The 20,020-nt window shown below is 40.3% G+C and overlaps 1 protein-coding gene across 2 annotated transcripts in view; it reads right to left on the reverse strand.

Moving 5' to 3' along the window:
- Positions 1-20,020, reverse strand: part of TAMM41 (TAM41 mitochondrial translocator assembly and maintenance homolog) — a 57,134-nt gene that overhangs the window by 4,988 nt on the left and 32,126 nt on the right. The window contains exons 6-8 of one of the 2 annotated variants that reach the window (XM_090284186.1): positions 15,479-15,644; positions 14,040-14,102; positions 4,706-4,836 (exon numbers count right to left, since the gene is read on the reverse strand). In XM_090284186.1, coding sequence (XP_090140312.1) covers positions 4,760-4,836; positions 14,040-14,102; positions 15,479-15,644 — 306 coding nt within the window. In that variant the 3' untranslated portion in view covers positions 4,706-4,759. Of the gene's footprint in view, positions 1-4,705; positions 4,837-14,039; positions 14,103-15,478; positions 15,645-20,020 lie in introns of those variants that run through there. The other variant, XR_016512411.1, reaches the window with a different exon arrangement.

The following is a 20,020-nucleotide window of genomic DNA, read 5'->3' on the forward strand; positions in this document are numbered from 1 at the left end:
CCCACTGGAACCTTGATCCATTCCCTCTTTTGAGACATACTTCTCTGTCTCCTTATCTTGACAGGCTCCTGTGTTTGTCTGCCTCTGTGTCTTAGGTAGAGCTGTCGCTCCTGTTATGTTGTAAGGGGCAGAGCCTTAGGGAGTTGTCAGTACAGGGAGACCTGTTTCACCACGTTGTGGCGCTGTATGTGGGGGCGGGGTCTCAGAGGGAACAATGCCGCTTGCTCAGCACTCTCCCCTTTTCCAGGCACTTCTTCCACTCCCATATGGGACTGGCGCCCCTCTAACTGTTGCCCTGGCCGTTGTTCCCAGAGTGAGTGGGTCTGTGGATGTTCTAGGACCATGGGGGCCCTTTAAACAAGCGAACTCTGCTGAGAGACTGTCAGTTCCTGCCTCTGCCTCAACCCCCACTGGTTTAAAACTGACTTTTTAAAACGTGTGACTGCGCTTTCTGCTGGCCCGTCACTGCCACCATCGCTGCCACCAACACACCGCATCCTCTCCTCCCAGATGCTGCCCCTTCTGCCAGTCTGGATGAGTATTTCTTCTTTATATCTTTGTTTGCTGGACTTCCATGCAGTTTGATTTTCTGGAATGTTTGGTTGTTTCTAGTTTTGAGGTAGTTGTATTCCTTCTTAGTTGTGGACGGAGACGCAACGTGTCTGTCTACACCTCCATCTTGGCTGGAAGTCTCATTTCTTCCTTTATGTTTTTGCCATACTCAGTGAGTTCTCTGATTACCAGTTTTTTGAACTCTGCATCTGATAGGTTACCTATCTCCATTTTGCTTAGTTCTTTTCCTAGGGTTTTATTATGTTCTTTCATTTGGAGCATATGTTTTTGTCTCCTCTATTTGGCAGCCCCCCTTGTGCTTGTTTCTGTGTATTAGGTAGAGCTGCTTTTACTTCCTGTCTTAGTAGTATGGCCTCTGTAGAAAAGGAACCAGTAACTTGTGTGGAACAGAGCCTTAGGTAATTGCCAGGGCTTGGCAACCCGCTTCACCTGACTGGGGATTCAACTTGCAACCCTGGTGAATCAGAATGATGCTCTCTGAGCTATCTGGCCAGAGTCATTCAGGGCTTTTGAACAAATACCTCCCTATGTCTGTGACACTCTTCCTTCTCCTCTGGGTAACTTACTTGTTCTTAAAGTAACAGGCTGGACATCACTCCCTATCACCATTCATATGCTTCAATGGGTGAATGCTAAGTGATTGGAAGATGAGTTAGCTAAGAGGTTAAGAGGGAAGGCTCTGGAAAATGACAGCCCAGTTTTGAATCCTGGCTGTCATCTACTACCTGTGAAGCTGAATGCAAGATATTATTACTCTGTGCTTCTATGTCTTAGGCATAAAATAGAGAATAATAAGAATTCCTATTATATAAAGCTGTGGTGAGGATTGAATGAATAAATATGCAGAAAGTTCTTAGAACAGTGCCTGACACACTGTAAGGGCTCAACCAATAGTTGTCATTACTTCTATGTATCTCTGTATCATTGACAGGCACATATATATTTTAACCTCCTCCAGTCTTCTGTTATTTTCTACAAGGAGTGTTGGTATTGGTTAAAATTACAGGTTAGATTCTAGGTCATATAGTTTTTAGGTTATATAATGAGCAGGTGAGATTGTGATTACAAGAGGAATTAGCAATACCCAGAGATGGATATAATGCTCATTTTCTGCCAAAAAGCAGAAAGAGCAGTTTCCTTAGTACAAAAGATAGTTGCATCATGTTAGGTGGCAGCTGGAGCCTGCAATTATTGTAGGAAGTCTATGTATAAGCATGCCTATCTTATGACATAGAAACTAAGGCTCATAAGTTAAAGAACTTGCCCAAGAACATAGCTGAAAAGAGGTCTGACTCCCAAGTACATTTATTTTTTGGAATTTGAGGAGCTACTTTCTGCCAAAGAATTCCATCTTCCTTAGAGGAAGGCTAACCTCTCACCTTATGTACCTGTTTGATGAATCCCAGCTTAGATATATATACTTCAAAATAAGTTGAGGAAAAAGAATATATCTAGGGGAGGTGGAACACAAAGACTCAAGTATTCATGTTGGGACAACTGTAATAGCATAATCAATAAAATATACTTTAAAAAAAAGAGGCTTCTTCTCTTCTCATGCTAAGTCCTCAAAGGTATTTGGTTCTCCCCTACGTAAACACCTAAAGCATACATTTACTTCTGGCCAAGATGGTGGCCTAGACTGACATGCTCTGTCTCTCTCCACAACTAAGAAGGAATACAACTACCACAAAACCAGAAATAACCAGAAGTTCCAGAAAATAAAGCTACATGGAAGTCCAACATATGAAGTTATAAGGAAGTGGTGCTCATCTGGACGGGTAGGAGGGGTGAAGCTGGGGTGGAGAGGTCAAGCTGTGCTGGCGGCAGCAGCTATGGTGATGGCAGCAGGATGGCAGTAAGCACAGACACCTGAATTTAAAAAGAGGCAAGAAACACCTGGGGAGCACCCCCAGTGCAGACCAAACCCGTCAGCTTGTGATTCCAACGCTGGGGAAGGCAGACCCCCATTGCCTTGGACTGTGTGGGCTGGAGGGGGTGGGGATGAAGGAGGAGGCTCCTACTCTCTCAGTGGAGAGTGAATGGCAGGAATCCATCTTGGACCCCCGCTACCACGCAAAGGGCTACAGTGTGGTGAGAAGGGTCGCCCGTTTGTGGTGAGTGCACAGTGTAGCGTAGAAGGTGAGACAGCCCTGCCCAGGAAGCAAAGGTAAACACAAAACTGTCAGGATGGCACAGATCATGATAGAGATCCCAATCACACAGCTGACCAGACAGCAAATATCTAATCTAATGAAGCAGCAGATAGGAAATCTTTCTGAGGCACAGTTCAGAGCTTTGGTTATGCGAATGCTTACAGACCAGACAGCAGATCTTAAACAAGACAGGGAAAGAATGAAGACTAGTTCTACTGAAATGAATGAAAACACATACAAAACTAGTGGTGAGGGAAGGAAAACCAGGGATCAAATCAACAAATCGAAACACAGGGAAGGAACAAACAGTCAACCAGTGAAGAAAGAGGAAATGAAAAGTGAGGAAAATGAGGAGAGGCTCAGAAACCTATGTGACAGCTATAAGAAGGCCAACATCGGAATCATAGGGTTGCCAGAAGTGAAGAAGAAGAATTAGAAATTGAAATAATTATGTGAAAAAAATAATGAAGCAGAACTTCCCTAACTTGGGGAAGGAAATGGACTTACAGGTCAAGGAAGCACAGAGAGTTCCAAAAAAACTGGACCCAGGGAGAACCACACCAAGACACATTATAATCAAAATGTCAAAAATTAAGGATAAAGACAGAATCTTAAAAGCAGCAAGAGAGAAGAAGAGAATTACATACAAATGGTCCCAAACAGACTATCAGCTGATTTCTCAAAAGGAACTCTGCAGGCAAGAAGGGACTGGCAAGAAATATTCAAAGGAATGAAAAGCAAAAACCTACAACCACAATTACTCTATCCAGTGAAGCTGTCATTCAGGATAGAAGGGCAGGGAAAGTGCTTCCAGGACAAAGTAAAACTGAAAGAGTTCATCAGATCCAAACCACTGTTAGATGAAATGTCAAAGGGACTTGTTTAGGAGAAAGAAGATCAAAACTATGAATATTAAAATGAAAACTGTATCACAACAACCAACAACAGAAGCTAGGGAATAGAAACAAAGGTAAATTAAGTAGGCAATGAGAGTGGGGAAAGAATTATAGATATGGGGAACATATTGGGGGGAGGTCAGCGGGGAGGGGGATGGGGGGAAAGGGAGGGAGATGGTACAGGAATTAGAAAGCATAGTAGGAGGGAGTGGAGTAGACAGGAAGATGTTGAGAAGAACTATATGTACAACCAATGGGCATGGACTAAGGGTGGGGGACAACTGGAGGGAGGGGGCCACTGGGTGGAGAGGAACAATGGGAAAAGAAATTGGGACAACTGTAACAGCATAATTAATAAAGCATATTAAATACATAAATAAATTAAAAAATAAAACATACATTTAAAAAATCAAGTACCGTAAGTCCTCAGTTAACACTGTCTAAAGGTTTTTTAAAACTGCAACCCTTTAAGCAAAAAAATGTATAACAAAACCAATTTTATCCAAAGCTAATTGATAGACAAGAGTTAAGTTCCTACGGTATATTTCTGGTCGTAAAAACACCACTGAACTTCTAAATAAAGACCAAAAACTCTTCTAACATTAAGCACTGAGACAAATGTGAGGTATATATACATTTAAGAAAGATGGATAATAACAAGTAAGAGAATTATTTTTCAACCTGCTCATTCAGTTCAGGGTGGCAAGTGGCAGGAGCCTATTCTGGCAGCTTTGGGTAGAAGGCTAGAATCCACCCTGGACTGGAAGCCCTTCCACCGCAGCGTGTGCATGCACACACACACACTCACGCAGACTGGGACAATTCAGACGTGCTGATGAACCTCACAGGCACATCTCTGGGATGTGGGAGGAAACCAGAGTACCCAAAGAAAACCCACACAGACACGAGGAGAATGTGCAAACTCCACTCAGATAGTGGCTCTGACCGGGAATCGACTTTTTCCCCCTTGTCAACATCATAACGAAATGACACTGAAAGAAACAATGTTATCCGAGGACCTGCTGTATTACACACACCAAGGTATCTTCAAATTCAAGCAATGGGTCAAAGTAACAAACACTGTTTTGTCAAAAGGGAACACTTTATTCATCTATACATGTATAAAAGCAAGCAGAATTAGGATGTTTTCCTCAGCCATCCTTTCCACATTTTATGGAGTTTTAGTGAACTATAAAGCAATGATTTCTTCATGCCTAAAAGAGAAAAGAAGAGACAGTGAGAAAACTGAGGCTTACTGAGTGGGTACTCAGCTAGAGGTTCTGTAATATTCAGACCAGAGGCTTGTCTTAGAGTGGAGCAGTGATGGGCTGACTGAGGAGTCTAGGAGATGCTGGGAGCCAAATGTATTAAAGGTCACCATGATCATGAGGGGAAAAGATTCTGATTTAGGCATTTATTAAGACAGTGATATGGATGTCAACAGTACCTCAGTTTCTGGGGTAAGTGAATCTTTTAAGATAAAAGCATACTGGCAGCCTTTGAATTTAGTAGTTCTTAAAAAGGAGGAGAAAGGCAGATCAAAGACAAGATCTGTATGTAATTAGGCATCCTTGACCCCTTCCTAACTCCCACTGCCTGCATCCCAACCAACCCCAGCTCATTGCTTCTGTGTCTCTGCATATGCTGCTGATCTGCCCAGACTGAATGCCATTTCCTTCACTTTCTGCTGGGTAGACATCAAATCCCCTTTCAGATTGCTCCTCTTGACTCCCCAGCCAATTCAGACACTGCTCCTCCTAGAGTCACACCACCTCTGCTGATGCACAGCACAGCACTCACCCCACTGTTTATTAACCTGTCCCTCTGCCTAGCCTGGGAATTCCTTGAAGACAGGGACCTTGCCATATTCATCTCTGTCTCCCATCACCTAGGGTAGTACCCAGGACATAGAAGGTACTTGATAAATGCTTTTGAAATGACAGGACAGATGCACCTCATTCAGATATCTGACCTTCCAGCACCCTCTATCTACTTAATCACAAGTACCAGATGCCACTGGAAAAGCTCTCTGGGGGACTTATAGGAAAGAAGTAAAATGGGAGGGATAGAATAAATGGGATGTTATTTGTCAGATCTAATAGGATCCTATCTGCATACAGTATTATGGGCTTCACTTTTTTTGTGTTAAGAATGAGATCATTAGTCTGTGTTTCAGGGTGTGGCCCAAAGATCCAAATAGTCTTTTTCGCCATGAGATACAAACTGTGGTCTGTGCTACAATATGAAATGCACACCCCTTAGCAGAGCACTTTGTAAGTACTGCTGATGAGATAACAGGATTAGTTCCAGGGATTCCTAGCACTGGGGTTTGAGGGATCTCTGGAAAATACCTGGGCATGTGACCTGTAAGCTGCCGCATCCACTTAGAACCTTTTAAGAGGCTACTGCAGGCAGCGGCAGGCTAAACTGCAAGGTACCAGTAAAATCATTAGCAAATACTTCTAGAAACTCTGGCCTGGCTTGTTTACTGACTGACTGACTACTTGCAAACTGACATAGCCTAGTCAAGAAACTCAGAGGAACTTTCCTTGCCTCCACCTCTTTTAATTTTCTCCCTGGAGCAACCACTCTGGTAAACCTCACCCACTTGAGCACTGAGACTGGAAAGTTATTACGTAAGGTGCTTTTTAAAATTCCAACCACAACCAATCAAGAAACTAAGCAGAATACAGGTGGTTGAATACATTCAGGTTCAACACAGCAACCCCAGGGCACTGAGTCACAGCTAGAGGAAGATGCATCAACCATGATAAGTCCCAGTTCAACTTCAAAAACTTACTCACAGACTTCTTGGAGCTTAACATTTAAGGTAAATACATGAAGTACATCAGAGACACCATGTAGCTTTTGTTGTTGCTACTCCTTAGAAACCTCCCTTAATTAAAAACAGTCTCTCCCTTCCATGGCTCTTCCAGAGAGATATTCTCAGAAATTCTGAAGCAGGAACCTGTGTTACAAAGAGCACTGGAATAGCAGTCAAGAGACTCAAATTCTAGTCCCAGCTGGGCCACAAACTTACAGTGTAGCTTCCCCTCTCTGGCCTTGATTTCCTCATCTGCACAATGACTGGCTTGAACTAGGTTAGGGGTTCTCCTACAAGGGGCCCATGGACAGGCTTCAATGTTAGTCTATGAATTCCCTGAAACTGTATGTAGCAGTTTGCTGCATAGATGCATGTGTGCATTTCTGTGCAGAGGATACAAAGTTTTAGCCAGGTTTTCATAGGGAGCCAGGATTTACAAAAGGGTAAGAACCAACAGATCAGAATAAAGGATCCCTTTCTGCCTTAACATTCTAACTGCAACAAAGGTGGAGGACTTAAACTTCATAAACCTGGAATAGGCCAAATTTCGTAAATAGGACACAAAAAGCTGCTAGCCATAAAGGATAAAATGGATAAATTGGACTAAGTAAAATTAAGAACCTCTTTCCACCAAAAGACACCATTAAGAGAGTGAAACAAAAAGCCCCAGGAAGGGAGATCTTTGCATTACATATATTCCACAAAGGACCTATATCCAGATTATACAGAGAAGTCAGTAAGAAAAGGAAGACAATTCAACAAAAAATTGAGCAAAACATGTGAACAGGCACTTCACAAAAGAGGAGATCCAAATAAGTATATAAACAAATGCCCAACTTTTTAGTCATGAGGAAAATGTAAATTAACCCTTTGAGTGCCATGTGTAATTCAAAATTTGGATCAACATGAGAAAAAATTATATCAATATATAATCTGAGGTACAAAAAAAGAGAACAAAACATAAAGTACAAATTATTCCATTGTTATTTACATTTATAGCCATTGAAAAAAGAGTCACTGGGAACGACACTGGCACTTTTGGGAAAATTTGTCAGTGTTGCTCACAGCGACACTGGCACTCAAAAGGGCAAAAACTCCAGTATAATACCACTACTCACCTCCCAGAGTGCCTAAAATGAAAAAGACACATAATATTATTAAATTTTGGCCAAGGAAGTGCTGCAATAGGAACTCTCCTAGTGGGAGTGTAATCTAGACAACTGTTTGGTAGATACTACACAGTTAAATATTCACACAGTTTATCATTCAGTAATTCTACCTCTAAGTTTATACCTAACAGAAATACATAAATATGCTTATCAAAAGATAGGTACAAAACCAGCAGCACTACCTGTAGTAGCCCCAAACTGTAAACAACTCAAGAAGCCATCAACAATAGAATAGATAAATTATGTTCATTCACACAATGGTCTGGATGCAATGAGAATAAATGAACTACTGCTACTTCACACACCATGATGAATCTCACTGATGTTATAAGGAGTGGAAGGCACAAAAGAGTACATATTTATATGAAGTTCAAAAACAGGCAAAACAAAAGCATGGCATTAGAAGTCAAGATAGTAGCTACTCTTGGAGGAATAGTGGCTGTGACTAGGGATTTGGGGGAACTGGCACTGTTCTATTTCTTCATCTGGGCACTAAGTTCATGAGCATGTTCACTTTGTAAAAATTCACCAAATTTATGATATGTACACTTTTCTGGAGAGGTATAGATTTTCCATGCTACCAGAAGACCTAGAATCTTTCATTTATTCAGTCACTGAAGTACACCAAATGAGTATTTATTGAGCACCCATATATAAGACCATCGAATGAGTTGCTGGGGATAGGTATGAACAACAGTTAGGGTTTCTGCCCTCAGAGAGTTTACAATACATAGAATTCTACTTGGCCTACATTAAGCTTACTTTTGGTTCCTGCTTCCTTTCCTTAAAAAAGGATAGTAATTTAGGAACTCTGCATTTAGAAAGTATTTGAGGGGAGACAGCTTCCTTAGAGAGAAGTTTTACTCTAAGACCCATCTTCATTGTCTTTGCTCCTTCCTCAATGGATAAAGATGCAACATTAAAAATATATATATATCTTCTTTAGACAGATGCTTATTTACCTATAGCCAGTCATTATGAATTCTGATTAGTATCTAAAGTCAGGATTTTGTTTTGGAAAGATGCAGAAAGACTTCAATATGTCTTTTGTTGATTTCCAACTTGTTTTGTATGACCTACAAGAAAGCTACTACAAATATAAGATTATGAATTGCCCATGTGACCTTAACCTGATGGATCCAATGACAGACAAAATTCTCTAGGAAACCATGTGAGGCAAAGATATGAGTAGGTTATGAGGGGTCTCTATCTTCCCATAATTCTATACTTCAGATCTTTAGGAGAGAAAATCAGTAAGCTCTCAACATTCTTCTAATTAATTTCCAACCATAGTTAGATATATCTACAAAAATATCTCTTCTGAAACAGAAGTACAACTTATTTTAAAAACTTTCTAGTTCAAAGGATAAGCACATTACCAGAAAAAAAAAAAAAAAAAAACTTAAATGTTTTAGTTCTAAGAAGTCAGAAGCAGAGAACAATGAATGATCCATTCTATTGTGTTTCAGGAAAGGGCTGGTAAGAATCAACTGAGGCATGCCAGAATGTTTTTTAGGAACAAGACTAAACCTGTCTTGTTGATTCAGCTGAATCTTTTGAAGCTAGAGAAGTAAATAGGTATCTGTCCCCAGAGTTAATTCTGATTGACCACAAAATCAGGTGGGGAAAAGTTAAAGCAAGACTTCAAAAATTAAAGCCATTACCCCCTCCCAACCTCCCTCGCCTCCTGAAATGGCACCACCATCTGCTTCCCAAGCCAAAAACATGGGAGTTATTTGTCACTCCTCTCTCTCCATCACTTCCTATAACCCTCCAATCACTAAGACCCGGCAATCTGCCTTCTAAATATCACTGGTGTCTCGTCTCTCTGCCTCTACTGCAATGACCTGAGTTCAGGCTGCCATGATTGCCCACCTGGCTGGCTGTAACCATATCTAACCAGTTTCTCAAGCAATAGCTTTATCTCCCTTCACTCTGTTCTCAGTTCTCTAGCTATAGTGGTCTTTCTATCGTCTTTCAGTGGCTTCCCTCTCCCCTCACAAGAAACTTTGGATTCCCTTTCATGGCTTTTAAGGACTTCCCTCATCTGGCTCCTGCTTATTTCTCAGCCTAATAACTAAATCCTCCCCCGCTCCTCCATTTCTCTTCTAGTTCCCACACCAGAATATTCAACCAGTTCTATTTCTCTCCAAACAGATAAGAAACATATAAGACTGCTAGTCCTCAGAATATGACAGTCTGCTTTAGCTGGTCGTCTGTTATCAGTCTGAGATGGTGATGCCATCTGCTGCTACTATGAAAGGAGCAACACACCAGTATTAAGAGGCTCAATGATCTTTCACTACTGTAGAGCTGGCTGGCTGCAGCTGCTGATCTGCTACCCTGATGAGAACTACACTATTCTACCAAACAGCACAATCTAAGAGAAGTGAATATTATTTTTTTAAATGATGAAAACTCAGGCTAAAGGGAAAAAATTTGTGCTTGGTTTTGGAAGCATTTTTGTATTCACTTTTCTGGGTATACCTGATGGTCAGGGAATTTCAAGGGAGGGAACTCACAGAGTGTGAAAAGATCTGAAGAGAACGTGTTGCTGTGTTATCCAATACAGTTTATAAGAAAGGGCAATCCTCTGAGCTGCTTATAGATGCCTGGCTTCCCTTTTCTAAGTGAGAATTAGATCTAGACTCATCCAAGTTTATAAAATACCTATTAGGTACTGGGTAACATACTGGACACTCTCAGAATACCTTGTAAATTGAGTATTAGTAGCCCAAGAGTTTCAAGGCAGAGAGCTAATTAACATACTAAGGGTACAGGGCCAAGAAATGAACAACTCCAATTTCTTAGCTCCTCAGTTAGCTACCCATCTGAATTGAATGTAAAAGGTATTTGCTTTTGAACCTTCCTTTTTACCCCCTTACGAGTAGGAGGCTGAAAAGAAGCAGAGTGATAATGGCTACAAAGGAATAACATCTCAACCAAATACACTGAGGTTTTCTCACCCTGCAGATGATTCATCAGCTGTCTGAAAAACTGAACAGAGAGAGAACTTTGGAGATTGAGGGGAGACAGCCCTAGCAAAAGCAAGGCAGAACAGCAGCAGCTACAACTGCAGCAAGAGGACGTCTAAAGAACAATGTGCCGGGGGATGGATGTTCCGAAGTTTGCTGTGAGGTTAGAAGGGAAAGAAACAGGCAAATTGGCTACTCATTTCCTTTCATTGCTGGTTTACTCCAGCTGGAGACCTGGTTAAGGGACTAATTAATGCCGTTTGAATATGACAGTGCCGAGAGCCATGTTTAAAGAGAAGTCAGGAAACTGTTAGGTAATGATTCAAAAAACAAACAAACAAACAACAAAAAAAGACTAGGCATAGTACCAGATACTTTTATATATTTAAGACATAACTTTTAATTACCCCTATGAAATTAAAACTGAGGAAAATCAGGTAACTTGCCTAAGTCAAAGTAGTGAAGTTGGAATTTGAACTTGTGTCTCTGGGGCTCACAAACTCCTGCCCATGGCCTGGGCCAGCTTCATCAGGCCACAACCATCATAAACCAGACAAGACAGAGCATAACATAAATAAACCTATAGAATCTGAGGGGATGCTCAGCCACTTTCCACAATTTCCGCAACCTCAGTGCAGGTTACAGACATTCTAATAGTCTGGACTTCCTCAATCTAGCGAGGTGTCTTTAGAAGGAAAAGGGAAACAAGCATTGAGCACTCAGGGGAACCTGCAACGGACACTCTCACTCCATGGCCACAAGGAAATCTGGGCTGTGTTCTGTGAGGTGTTACCCAGTGCCCTCTGCTGGTCACTGGAAAGTACCAGTGCAGAGAGGACCTAAGGTTCATTTCAGCTTGAAGTGTCAAGTGAAGCTGATGATTGATTTTTAAAAACCTTTTATTAGAGAAAAATTTAAACTTGTAAAAGAATAGTATAATATTTCCTTGCTATCTTCATCCAGCTTCAACAATGTATCAAGTCACGATCAATCCTGTATCATCTATTCTTTACTACTTCCCTCCACCATGTTTTACTTTGTAGTAAATATCAGACATCTTGTCATTTCATCTGTAAATATTTTAATGTGTATTTCTACAGAAAAGGGGAATTTAAAAAACTCCACCATACTACCATTTTCACAACAGCAAAAAAAACCCAAAAAAACAAAAAAACGAAAACATCAATAAATGTAGTAATTCCTTATAGCACAGAAAGCCACAAAAAGGAAGAAAGAAAAAGAAAATACCCCCCCGCCAAGCATTCAGCCTTACCCAAGAAGGTATAGTACAGGAAAGGAGTTGCAATCATACAAAACACAGATTAACAGCCAAAACCTCCCAGGCAAACAAAAGCTCCCCATCTTCAGCCTTGCCAGGATAAACCAGCAGAAACACATATTAAATAGTATTTTAATGGGAAATGCAAAGCTATCTACCCTTGAGTGGTAGAAATATATTCAGATTTGGCACACGTGTTACTAAATCTTTCTTGACTCTTTGGTTGAATTTTTCCAAAGATTCAGGAAGGACCACGCAGTGTCCTTGGGGCCAAACACACAGCTGTGTATCCAGGCAGCTGGGGTGAGACATTAAGAGATGTGGCCATGCCAACTCCTTGGCAATGTCAACCCAGGGATCAGAATCAGGCTGAAAGATCATTCCCGTTTTTGTGTTACCTCTGAGCCATTCATTCCATAGTATGACTGCAAATTTCTATTTACATTTCTGTTTCCCTTTCTAGACTATGAACTTCTTGAAGGCAGGATGGTGTTTTGTGTTCACTTTGTATACTGTGTGGCTAGCACATGAGAGATGTTCAGTAGATGGTTACATAAGAAATATGGAACTAGAAAAGTCCATCACTTAACAATACCAAGCACTGGAAAGAATGGAGAGAAATAAGAACTCTCATTTACTAAGAGTGGAATTGATATAACTACTTGGGAGGGCAATTTGGCAATATTCAAAGATATGTTCAAATGTTTAAGCCCATAAATCAAGAACAGAATGTTTAAAAATTTTTTTTAAAAGAATTATTCTGAGAATAAAAAGAAAGAAAAAAAGAAAATGAAAGCACTCCTAGAAATTAAAAATGTAATAGGAATATAAAAACTCAATAGAAGGGTTGGAAGCTAAAGTTGAGAAAATCTCCCAGAAAGCAAGACAAAAGGACAAAGAAATCAAGCATAGGAGAGAAAAGGAAAAAAAATCAAAGGACTAGTGTAGGAGGTCCAATATTTGAATAAAAGGAGTTCCCAAAAGAGAAGAGAGAAAACAGATGGGAAAAACGTACAAAAGAATAAAAGAAAATTTTCTTATATTCTGAGTGTCTAAACTGAAAGAGCAATGAGTCGTTACTCATACCAGATAAAAATAGACTGTCATCAAAGCACATCAGAGCCCTATAGGAAAATGAAGACCTAACAGGCCTCCAGAAAGAAGATACACAAAGGACTAATAATCAGAATGTCTTTGGACTTGGACAGCAATCCTAGAAATGAGAAGGTAGTTAGAGAAATGATATCAAAATTCAAAAGAAAAATTATTTCCAATCTATCTCTAGCCTAAGTCTCAATTATATGGAAGAGTAGAGTGAAGGTGTATTTAGATACCCATGGTCTCCAAATCTGCCTCCCACGCTTATTTCTCAGAAAATTACTGCATGGTGTGCTTCACCAAAACAATAGTATGCACCATGAAGATAAAAGAAGGAGATACAGGAAGGAGGGTATCCCTCACATGAGACAGGTACAGACAATCTCTGTGGGTGAAGAAAGCTGTACAGAGAAGGAAAAGTGTATTATGTGGCTCACCTATGAATCTCGTTAACATAGTCATACAGTGTAAACTCTGAAGACTGACTTTACTAGATCTACAATATAACCGTATGAGGAGGACAGGGGGATGTGGGGGGTGAGTGTGTATGGTGAGGTAGGGTAGAGGAGTCTCATTCTAATCTACCATCGTAAGAAATCAACAAATAATGCTTAAAATTGAAAAGCAAAGAAGCAGAAATATAAGCTTATTATTTAGTGAACTGGCAGTGAAAACAAAAATAACTCAATAAGAAAGTTGAAAGTGGTTGTGTCTGGAATGGGAAGTTGGGGAGAAGAGCAAGATACTGCTGTTTCTGCAATGATATGCATGTGTAACTTTCATAAATAAAAAACATGAGGGAAAAAGCTGCACACAAGGAATTATTCAGAAAACTTAGAGGGGCAGTAAAGCCTTCCAACAGTACCTCGTATGGTTTAACTTTTTTAGACAACTAGATTACAGTGTTGTCTGTCTGTCTGTACATTACTGCAATATCCTAGTTTATGACCATTTAAAGTCAGCATTTCACCAATACTTGCATGATACAGACAAAGCTTTATATTTTAACCAGAGGCACTGAGGCCACTCAATCCAGCAGCTTCATTAAGTATGGATTTTCTAAAGTTCTTACCCGCAGTGAAAATGCCTTTGGCGCTCTGTTTCAGACTAGAAGGTCGTACAATTGCTGCAAGCCCTGTGAGAAAAAAACAAACGAGGGGGCCAAGGGAGCCCGATGTTAGCCATTTCACACTTGTAAAACCTGGAGCTAAATATCCTTTCAGTTATCCAATAAAACCAGCAAACCTATCTCTGTCCTGGGGTCACAGAATGACAGTGAAAAGGGTATCAGGACTGAGGGCAAGGACACTGGAGCTGCCAGCCCTGTCACTGACCAGCTAGCTCTATGAGCACAGGCAAATGACTGACCCGTCTGGGCCTGGGCCTCCTCACTGTAAAACAGGGTGGGTTAGGTGACCTTCAAAGGTCATTTATGACTTTAAATATACTTAAGGCTGCTGGTTCTCAATTCCAAGATGTAAAAAGATTTTTAAAAAAATGAAAATAAAGAAAACAAATGTTTCTGCCCAGTAACAAAGCTTTCATTCTGAAAACATATAGAGAGGACTCCTCAGTAAGGATCAACAGTATGGTCCCTCATGCCCTGTGAAAAGCAGCAGAGCTCATACTATGACCAGAATCATATTAAAATGAAAAAAACAACAAACAAAGAATATGCCTCCATATTTAGCTTCAGAATAGGTATCTGGTGACCTAAACACATGCTCCAACAACCTGGGGAGGTCCCTGAGAGAGTGTGCCTGGAGCCTGCCTATTGCAGCTCATGTTCAATATTGTCAGTGTGAATATCCAGCACAGTGGCTTGCACCTTGGAGGGTTAAGCTCAGGAAAGTACTTAGCTAGTGAAATAGGAAAATACACTCATCTGAGGGAGGGAGTCATTTTTAATTTCAAAATTATTTCTTTACTGACTGGCCTCATAAATTATCTTTAACACCTGAAAGGGAAGTGGGTCTCTGAAGATAAGGTTCAGATATTTTGGTAAATATTAGGGAGGACCCGGGAATAATGTGTAGAACACAGGCCATGTCAGAGGAAGCCTGTTGCACACACTATGAGACACACTGAATGGGAGTTGGCTGATGAAAGCTGTGTTTTTAATGTTATCTGATGGAAGCTATGTTCTTGATACAATAAAAGCATTAAAAATGTCACTCATCTCCTTCCTTCTCAGACCACCATGAAGAACAAGGACTTGACTTTGAAATAACTGCTAATGCTCTTGGGACCAAAAGAAACATTGTTTTCCCCCTTTGAAAATGATTTAGGGCCCAGGAATTTGAAAATAGAAATACTTTTTTACCACCCTACCTCAAATAAACGAAAATTAAAATTTGGAAGGCCCCAGAGTGTTAGTGCTTTCTTCTTCCTAGAAGCAATCTATTTCTCGATCTCACCCAGTAAGAAAGAACAAAGGTTACATCACATTACAAACAAAGTTTGCTTTTAACCAAGGCCAGAGCTTCCTCAACGTCAAATTAATAAACATACCTAGTCTCACCACCTCTCCACAGTCAGGATCATGAGCAAGTTGTAATAAAGTTTCTTCCACATCTCTGTTTTTCCCAGGAGGGTCCATAATATGATTTATTTGTTGCTGTAAGGTTTTGGGCAATGTCATTAGCTGAGTGAACTGTCCTTCTGGGCTTTTATCTATCTAAGGAAAAGAAAAGAAGATGATGTCTATGGAAAGTACTTTGAATTCTATAAATATTCAAAGACCCATGGCTTCTCTTCAAAGTCACACAAACATATATGAATCCATATGCTACACTAGACAGCATGCTAAGGAGACAGTCTCCCTTCTGAAACTAAATGCACAAGTGTTCAGGATTCTAAGTTCCTTCAAAAAAAGCCAATTCTTTACTTAAAGTACTCCCTTTTTACATGAGAAAAGAAGAGATGCCTCTTTTAAGGATGAATTTCTGATTCTCAGTTTTAAAATTTCTATTTGTCTTAAATCCAACAGTTAAAGGAAGTAAGGCTGCAGCTATCAGTCATTGAGGCGCCAGCAAATCCAGGCTCTCGGATTACTACTTCCATTTTAAACACAACGACACAGAGTAACATAGCCAGGATCACAGAGCCACTAAGAGAGTGGTAACTAAATTTATGTCTCCTGCCTTTAGGGTCTTTTACATACCATGCTGTATTTCATAAACTATAGGAATAAAGTGATGATAAAACTAATCATACTCCTTTTAATCCCCTGGCACATAGTAGGTACTCAAAAAAACATTGGTTGAATAAGAGAATGAGTAACTGCACCGATAAATGTTAGTTGTCATTATTTCTTACACAGGAGTAAGATATACCAGTCATTTCTCTTCCCGACATATTCTAAAATACATCAAACTAAAAGATAAATACAGAAATAAAACATATTAAACTATGCATCAAACTTGACTTAGAAATCTTTGAATCAAAATTTAGTCACAGAGCTGAGGCCACACCTACTTTCCCTAATTCTCAGTCTAATATACTTTACTTCATGGGACTAAATTTTCACAAAATTCTGTAAACACTGCCTGCCTGCCAAGTTGAGAACCAGTAACACTGCCCTCAACAGCTCATCACATTATTTTCCAAGTAAGAATCTTTCTTGTATTCTTTTAAACAAATGTTTAGGTATTAAATTTAAAAGAACAGTATGAAAACAATTAGACAAATAAATGTACTAATCTAATTTTACATTTTCCAGACATGATCAACTTTCTTAATTAGAATTAACTCATTCTACCACTTTTATTTAACAAATATTTATTGAGTACATGCCAATGTCTTGCTTTTCTAGATTTATCTACAAAATCTATGCAAATAAGAAGAAAATGCTATTATTTAGTAGCTCCAGTAAAGGTGAAGTTTTTTTTAACCTAAATATTTCATATTTATCATTTACATGATTCTAAGTTCACAGAATTCAACCTCTATTTAGCTTTGACTAGAGAATGATTTAAAAAGAGGCTATTTTGGTAAAATATGCTATAAATGACATTTATGGACTCATATTTTGGAGCTGAATATTTTTAGTGACAAGTACCATATATTTCTGTAAGGTTTTACTTATAAAATTCCCAGGAATTTTAGAGAAGCCAAAATGACTTGAGTACTATGAGGAATTACAAAACAGTATTTGTCACTGCTTTCTCTTGCAGAAAAGAATGAACTGGAATTTTTGCTTGGAAATGTGTTTAAAGATAAAATATTACGTGATGTGTTCAAATAAATTGTTAAATTCTAGTTATCCTTACTATTTAATTCTTCATGTTTTAATGACATGAAAGTGAAAGCGTTCAGTTATATGATGAGTCAAACTGCATTTTTAAAGCAGATATGGGAAAAGTCCACATATTGTATTTATATGAAGTGTATAGAACAGGTAAATCTGCAGAGGCAGAAAGTAGATTAGTGGTTGTCTGATGGGAGGGGAAGCCAGGGACTGCTAATGGGTATGAGACATCTTTTTGGAAAGATGGGAATGTTCTGAAGTTAGACTGTGATGATGGCTGCACAACTCTGAATATACGAAAAACCACTGAATGTTATGGTATGTGTATTATATCTCAGTAAAGCTGATATTTTTTTAAAAGCTGATACGGTCATACGATTGTGGATGCTGTGTTGCATCACCCAGATCCCGGTTGGCTTCAGAGCCAAAGTACTTGTTCCAGTGAGAGCTGACACTTTCTCAGAGTCCCTCCCAGAATTGTCCTCAACTAAAGTGAGCTGCCTGCATCCAGTGCAGAAGTACAAAGGCCTGGTGTCTCTGCCTGGTGTTGGGACAACTAAGAAGCCCCATCTAGCTCCACGGTGCCACCACAGGATCAGATGAGGTCTTTTAAAATCTGCGCAATCCTGATCTTACACAATTGGTACCAGGAATGGTCCTAGAATACACATTCTAAGTGGCATTCTGGAGCTTTATAATGTGGAAAGCGAAGTAGGAGCCTCTGAAACTGCCATCCTCATCCTCAGAGATTAGTGTCACCTGTGATCTAAAAGATGCAGGGGTGTGATGTTTAATATAATGTGTCAACTTGGCTAGGCTATTGTGTCCAGTAGCTTGGTTAAATGTTAATCTAGATGTTACTGTAAGGGTACTTTTTAGATGTAATTAACATTTAAATCAGTAGACTTTGAGAAAAGCAGATTAACCTCTATAATGTGAGTGGGCATCATCTAATCAGTTGAAGGCGGTAAGAAAAAAGATTAAAATCTCCTGGGGAAGAAGGAATTCTGTCTCTAGATTGTCCATAAACTCAAGACTACCATATATACTCTTCCCTGGGTCTCCTGCTTGCCAACTTGCCCTGCAAATTTCAAACCTGTAAGCTCCCCACAATCATGTGAGCTAATTCCTTATAATCTCTCTCTCCCCCCACCTCTCTCTGTCTCTGGAGAACCCTAATACAAGAGTTGATGGTTGCTATCATAACTCCATTAAGTCTGGCAGCCCTCACAAAAATCCAAATGGATTCTGGAGACTGCAGTAGGCTCTGCAGATTGTAGTAGGTTACTACAAACTCAACCAGGTAGATGTCCCAATTATGTTTACTGTGCCAGAGTTAATAAACCTGCCAGAGCAGATCAAAAGAACTATAGGTATCTGGATGGGGCCACAGACCTGGCAAGTGCATCCTTTCTGCTCCTATTAAGAAAGAGGATCAGAAGCAGCTCACATTCATATGGGATAGACAACGATATACTTTACGGTTTGCCTCAGAGATACGCTAACTCCCCCACCATCTGTCATAAGATTTTGAAAGGAAACCAGACTATTTGGACATTCTTTATAGTCTCATGTTGGTCCACTACTTCAGTGATATGTTGCTCCTGTCACCTGGTGAGAACAGTAGGCAAGTACATTAGAAGCCTTGGTAGATATATATACTCTGGAGGGTAGAAGATAAACCCTATGAAGTTTCAGGAACCTATCAAACCAATGACGTTTTTAGGGGTAAAGTGGTCTGGAGCATGCTGGGACTTCCTCTCCAAAGTAAAGATAAACTTATTGCATCTCACACCTCTCACACTAAGAAAGAAGTATAATGCTTGGTAGGCCTCCTCAGGTTCTGCAGGCAGCATAGTCCACACTTGGAAATAATGCTCAGACCCATTTACCAAGTGACATAAAAGTATGCCAGCAGACTTTCAGCCAAAATGGAGGCGTAGGTAGACATGCCTCACCACCCTCCACAGCAATAAGAAGAAATACAACTACCTCAAAACTAAAAACAACCACAACTACCAGAAAATTGAACTTCAAGGAAGTCCAACAAACAAAGATATAAAAAAGCAATACTCATCCAAATAGGTAGGAGGGGCAGAGAAGGGATGGAGAGGATGTGGTGCGGTGGTGGCAGCAGCAAGGCAGTGACTGTGACTGGCCAGTGGAAAGAGCAGTCATACATTATAAAAGTTGGGAGTGACACCTGGGGAATGATCCCAGCCCCAGACCAGACCATGTCACTCATGCCTTCAGTGCCGGGGAAAATAAAGCCTCATTGCTTCTGACTGTGAAAACCAGTGGGGATTAGGGCAGTGGAAGAAACTGCCGGTCTCTCAGCAGAGTTCATTTGTTTAGAGGGCCCCCATGGTTCTAGAATGTCTGCAAACCCACCCACTCTGGGAACGACAACCAGGGCAACAGCTAGAGGGGTGCCAGTCCCATACGGAAAGCAGGAGAAGTGTCTGGAAAAGGGGCGAGTGCTGAGCAATTGGCATTGTTTCCTTTTAGACCCCTCCCCCACATACAGTGCCACAATGTGGTGAAATAGGTCACCCTGCACTGGCGAATAGCTAAGATCCGCCCCTGATAACATAACAGGTGTGACACATCTACCTAAGATACAGAGGCAAACACAGGGGCCTGTCAAGTTGAGGAAGCAGAGAAGTATGGCCCAAAAGAGGGAGCAGATAAAAGTTCCAGTGGGAAAACTAAGTGACGAGGAGATAGCCAATATAACAGATGTAGAGTTCAAAACACTGGTGATAATGATGCTCACAGACTTGACAGACAAGATTAAGTACGAC

This window comes from Furipterus horrens, unplaced genomic scaffold, assembly GCF_987537825.1.
Source record: "Furipterus horrens unplaced genomic scaffold, mFurHor1.1.pri manual_scaffold_7, whole genome shotgun sequence".
Classification (NCBI taxonomy): Eukaryota; Metazoa; Chordata; class Mammalia; order Chiroptera; family Furipteridae; genus Furipterus; species Furipterus horrens.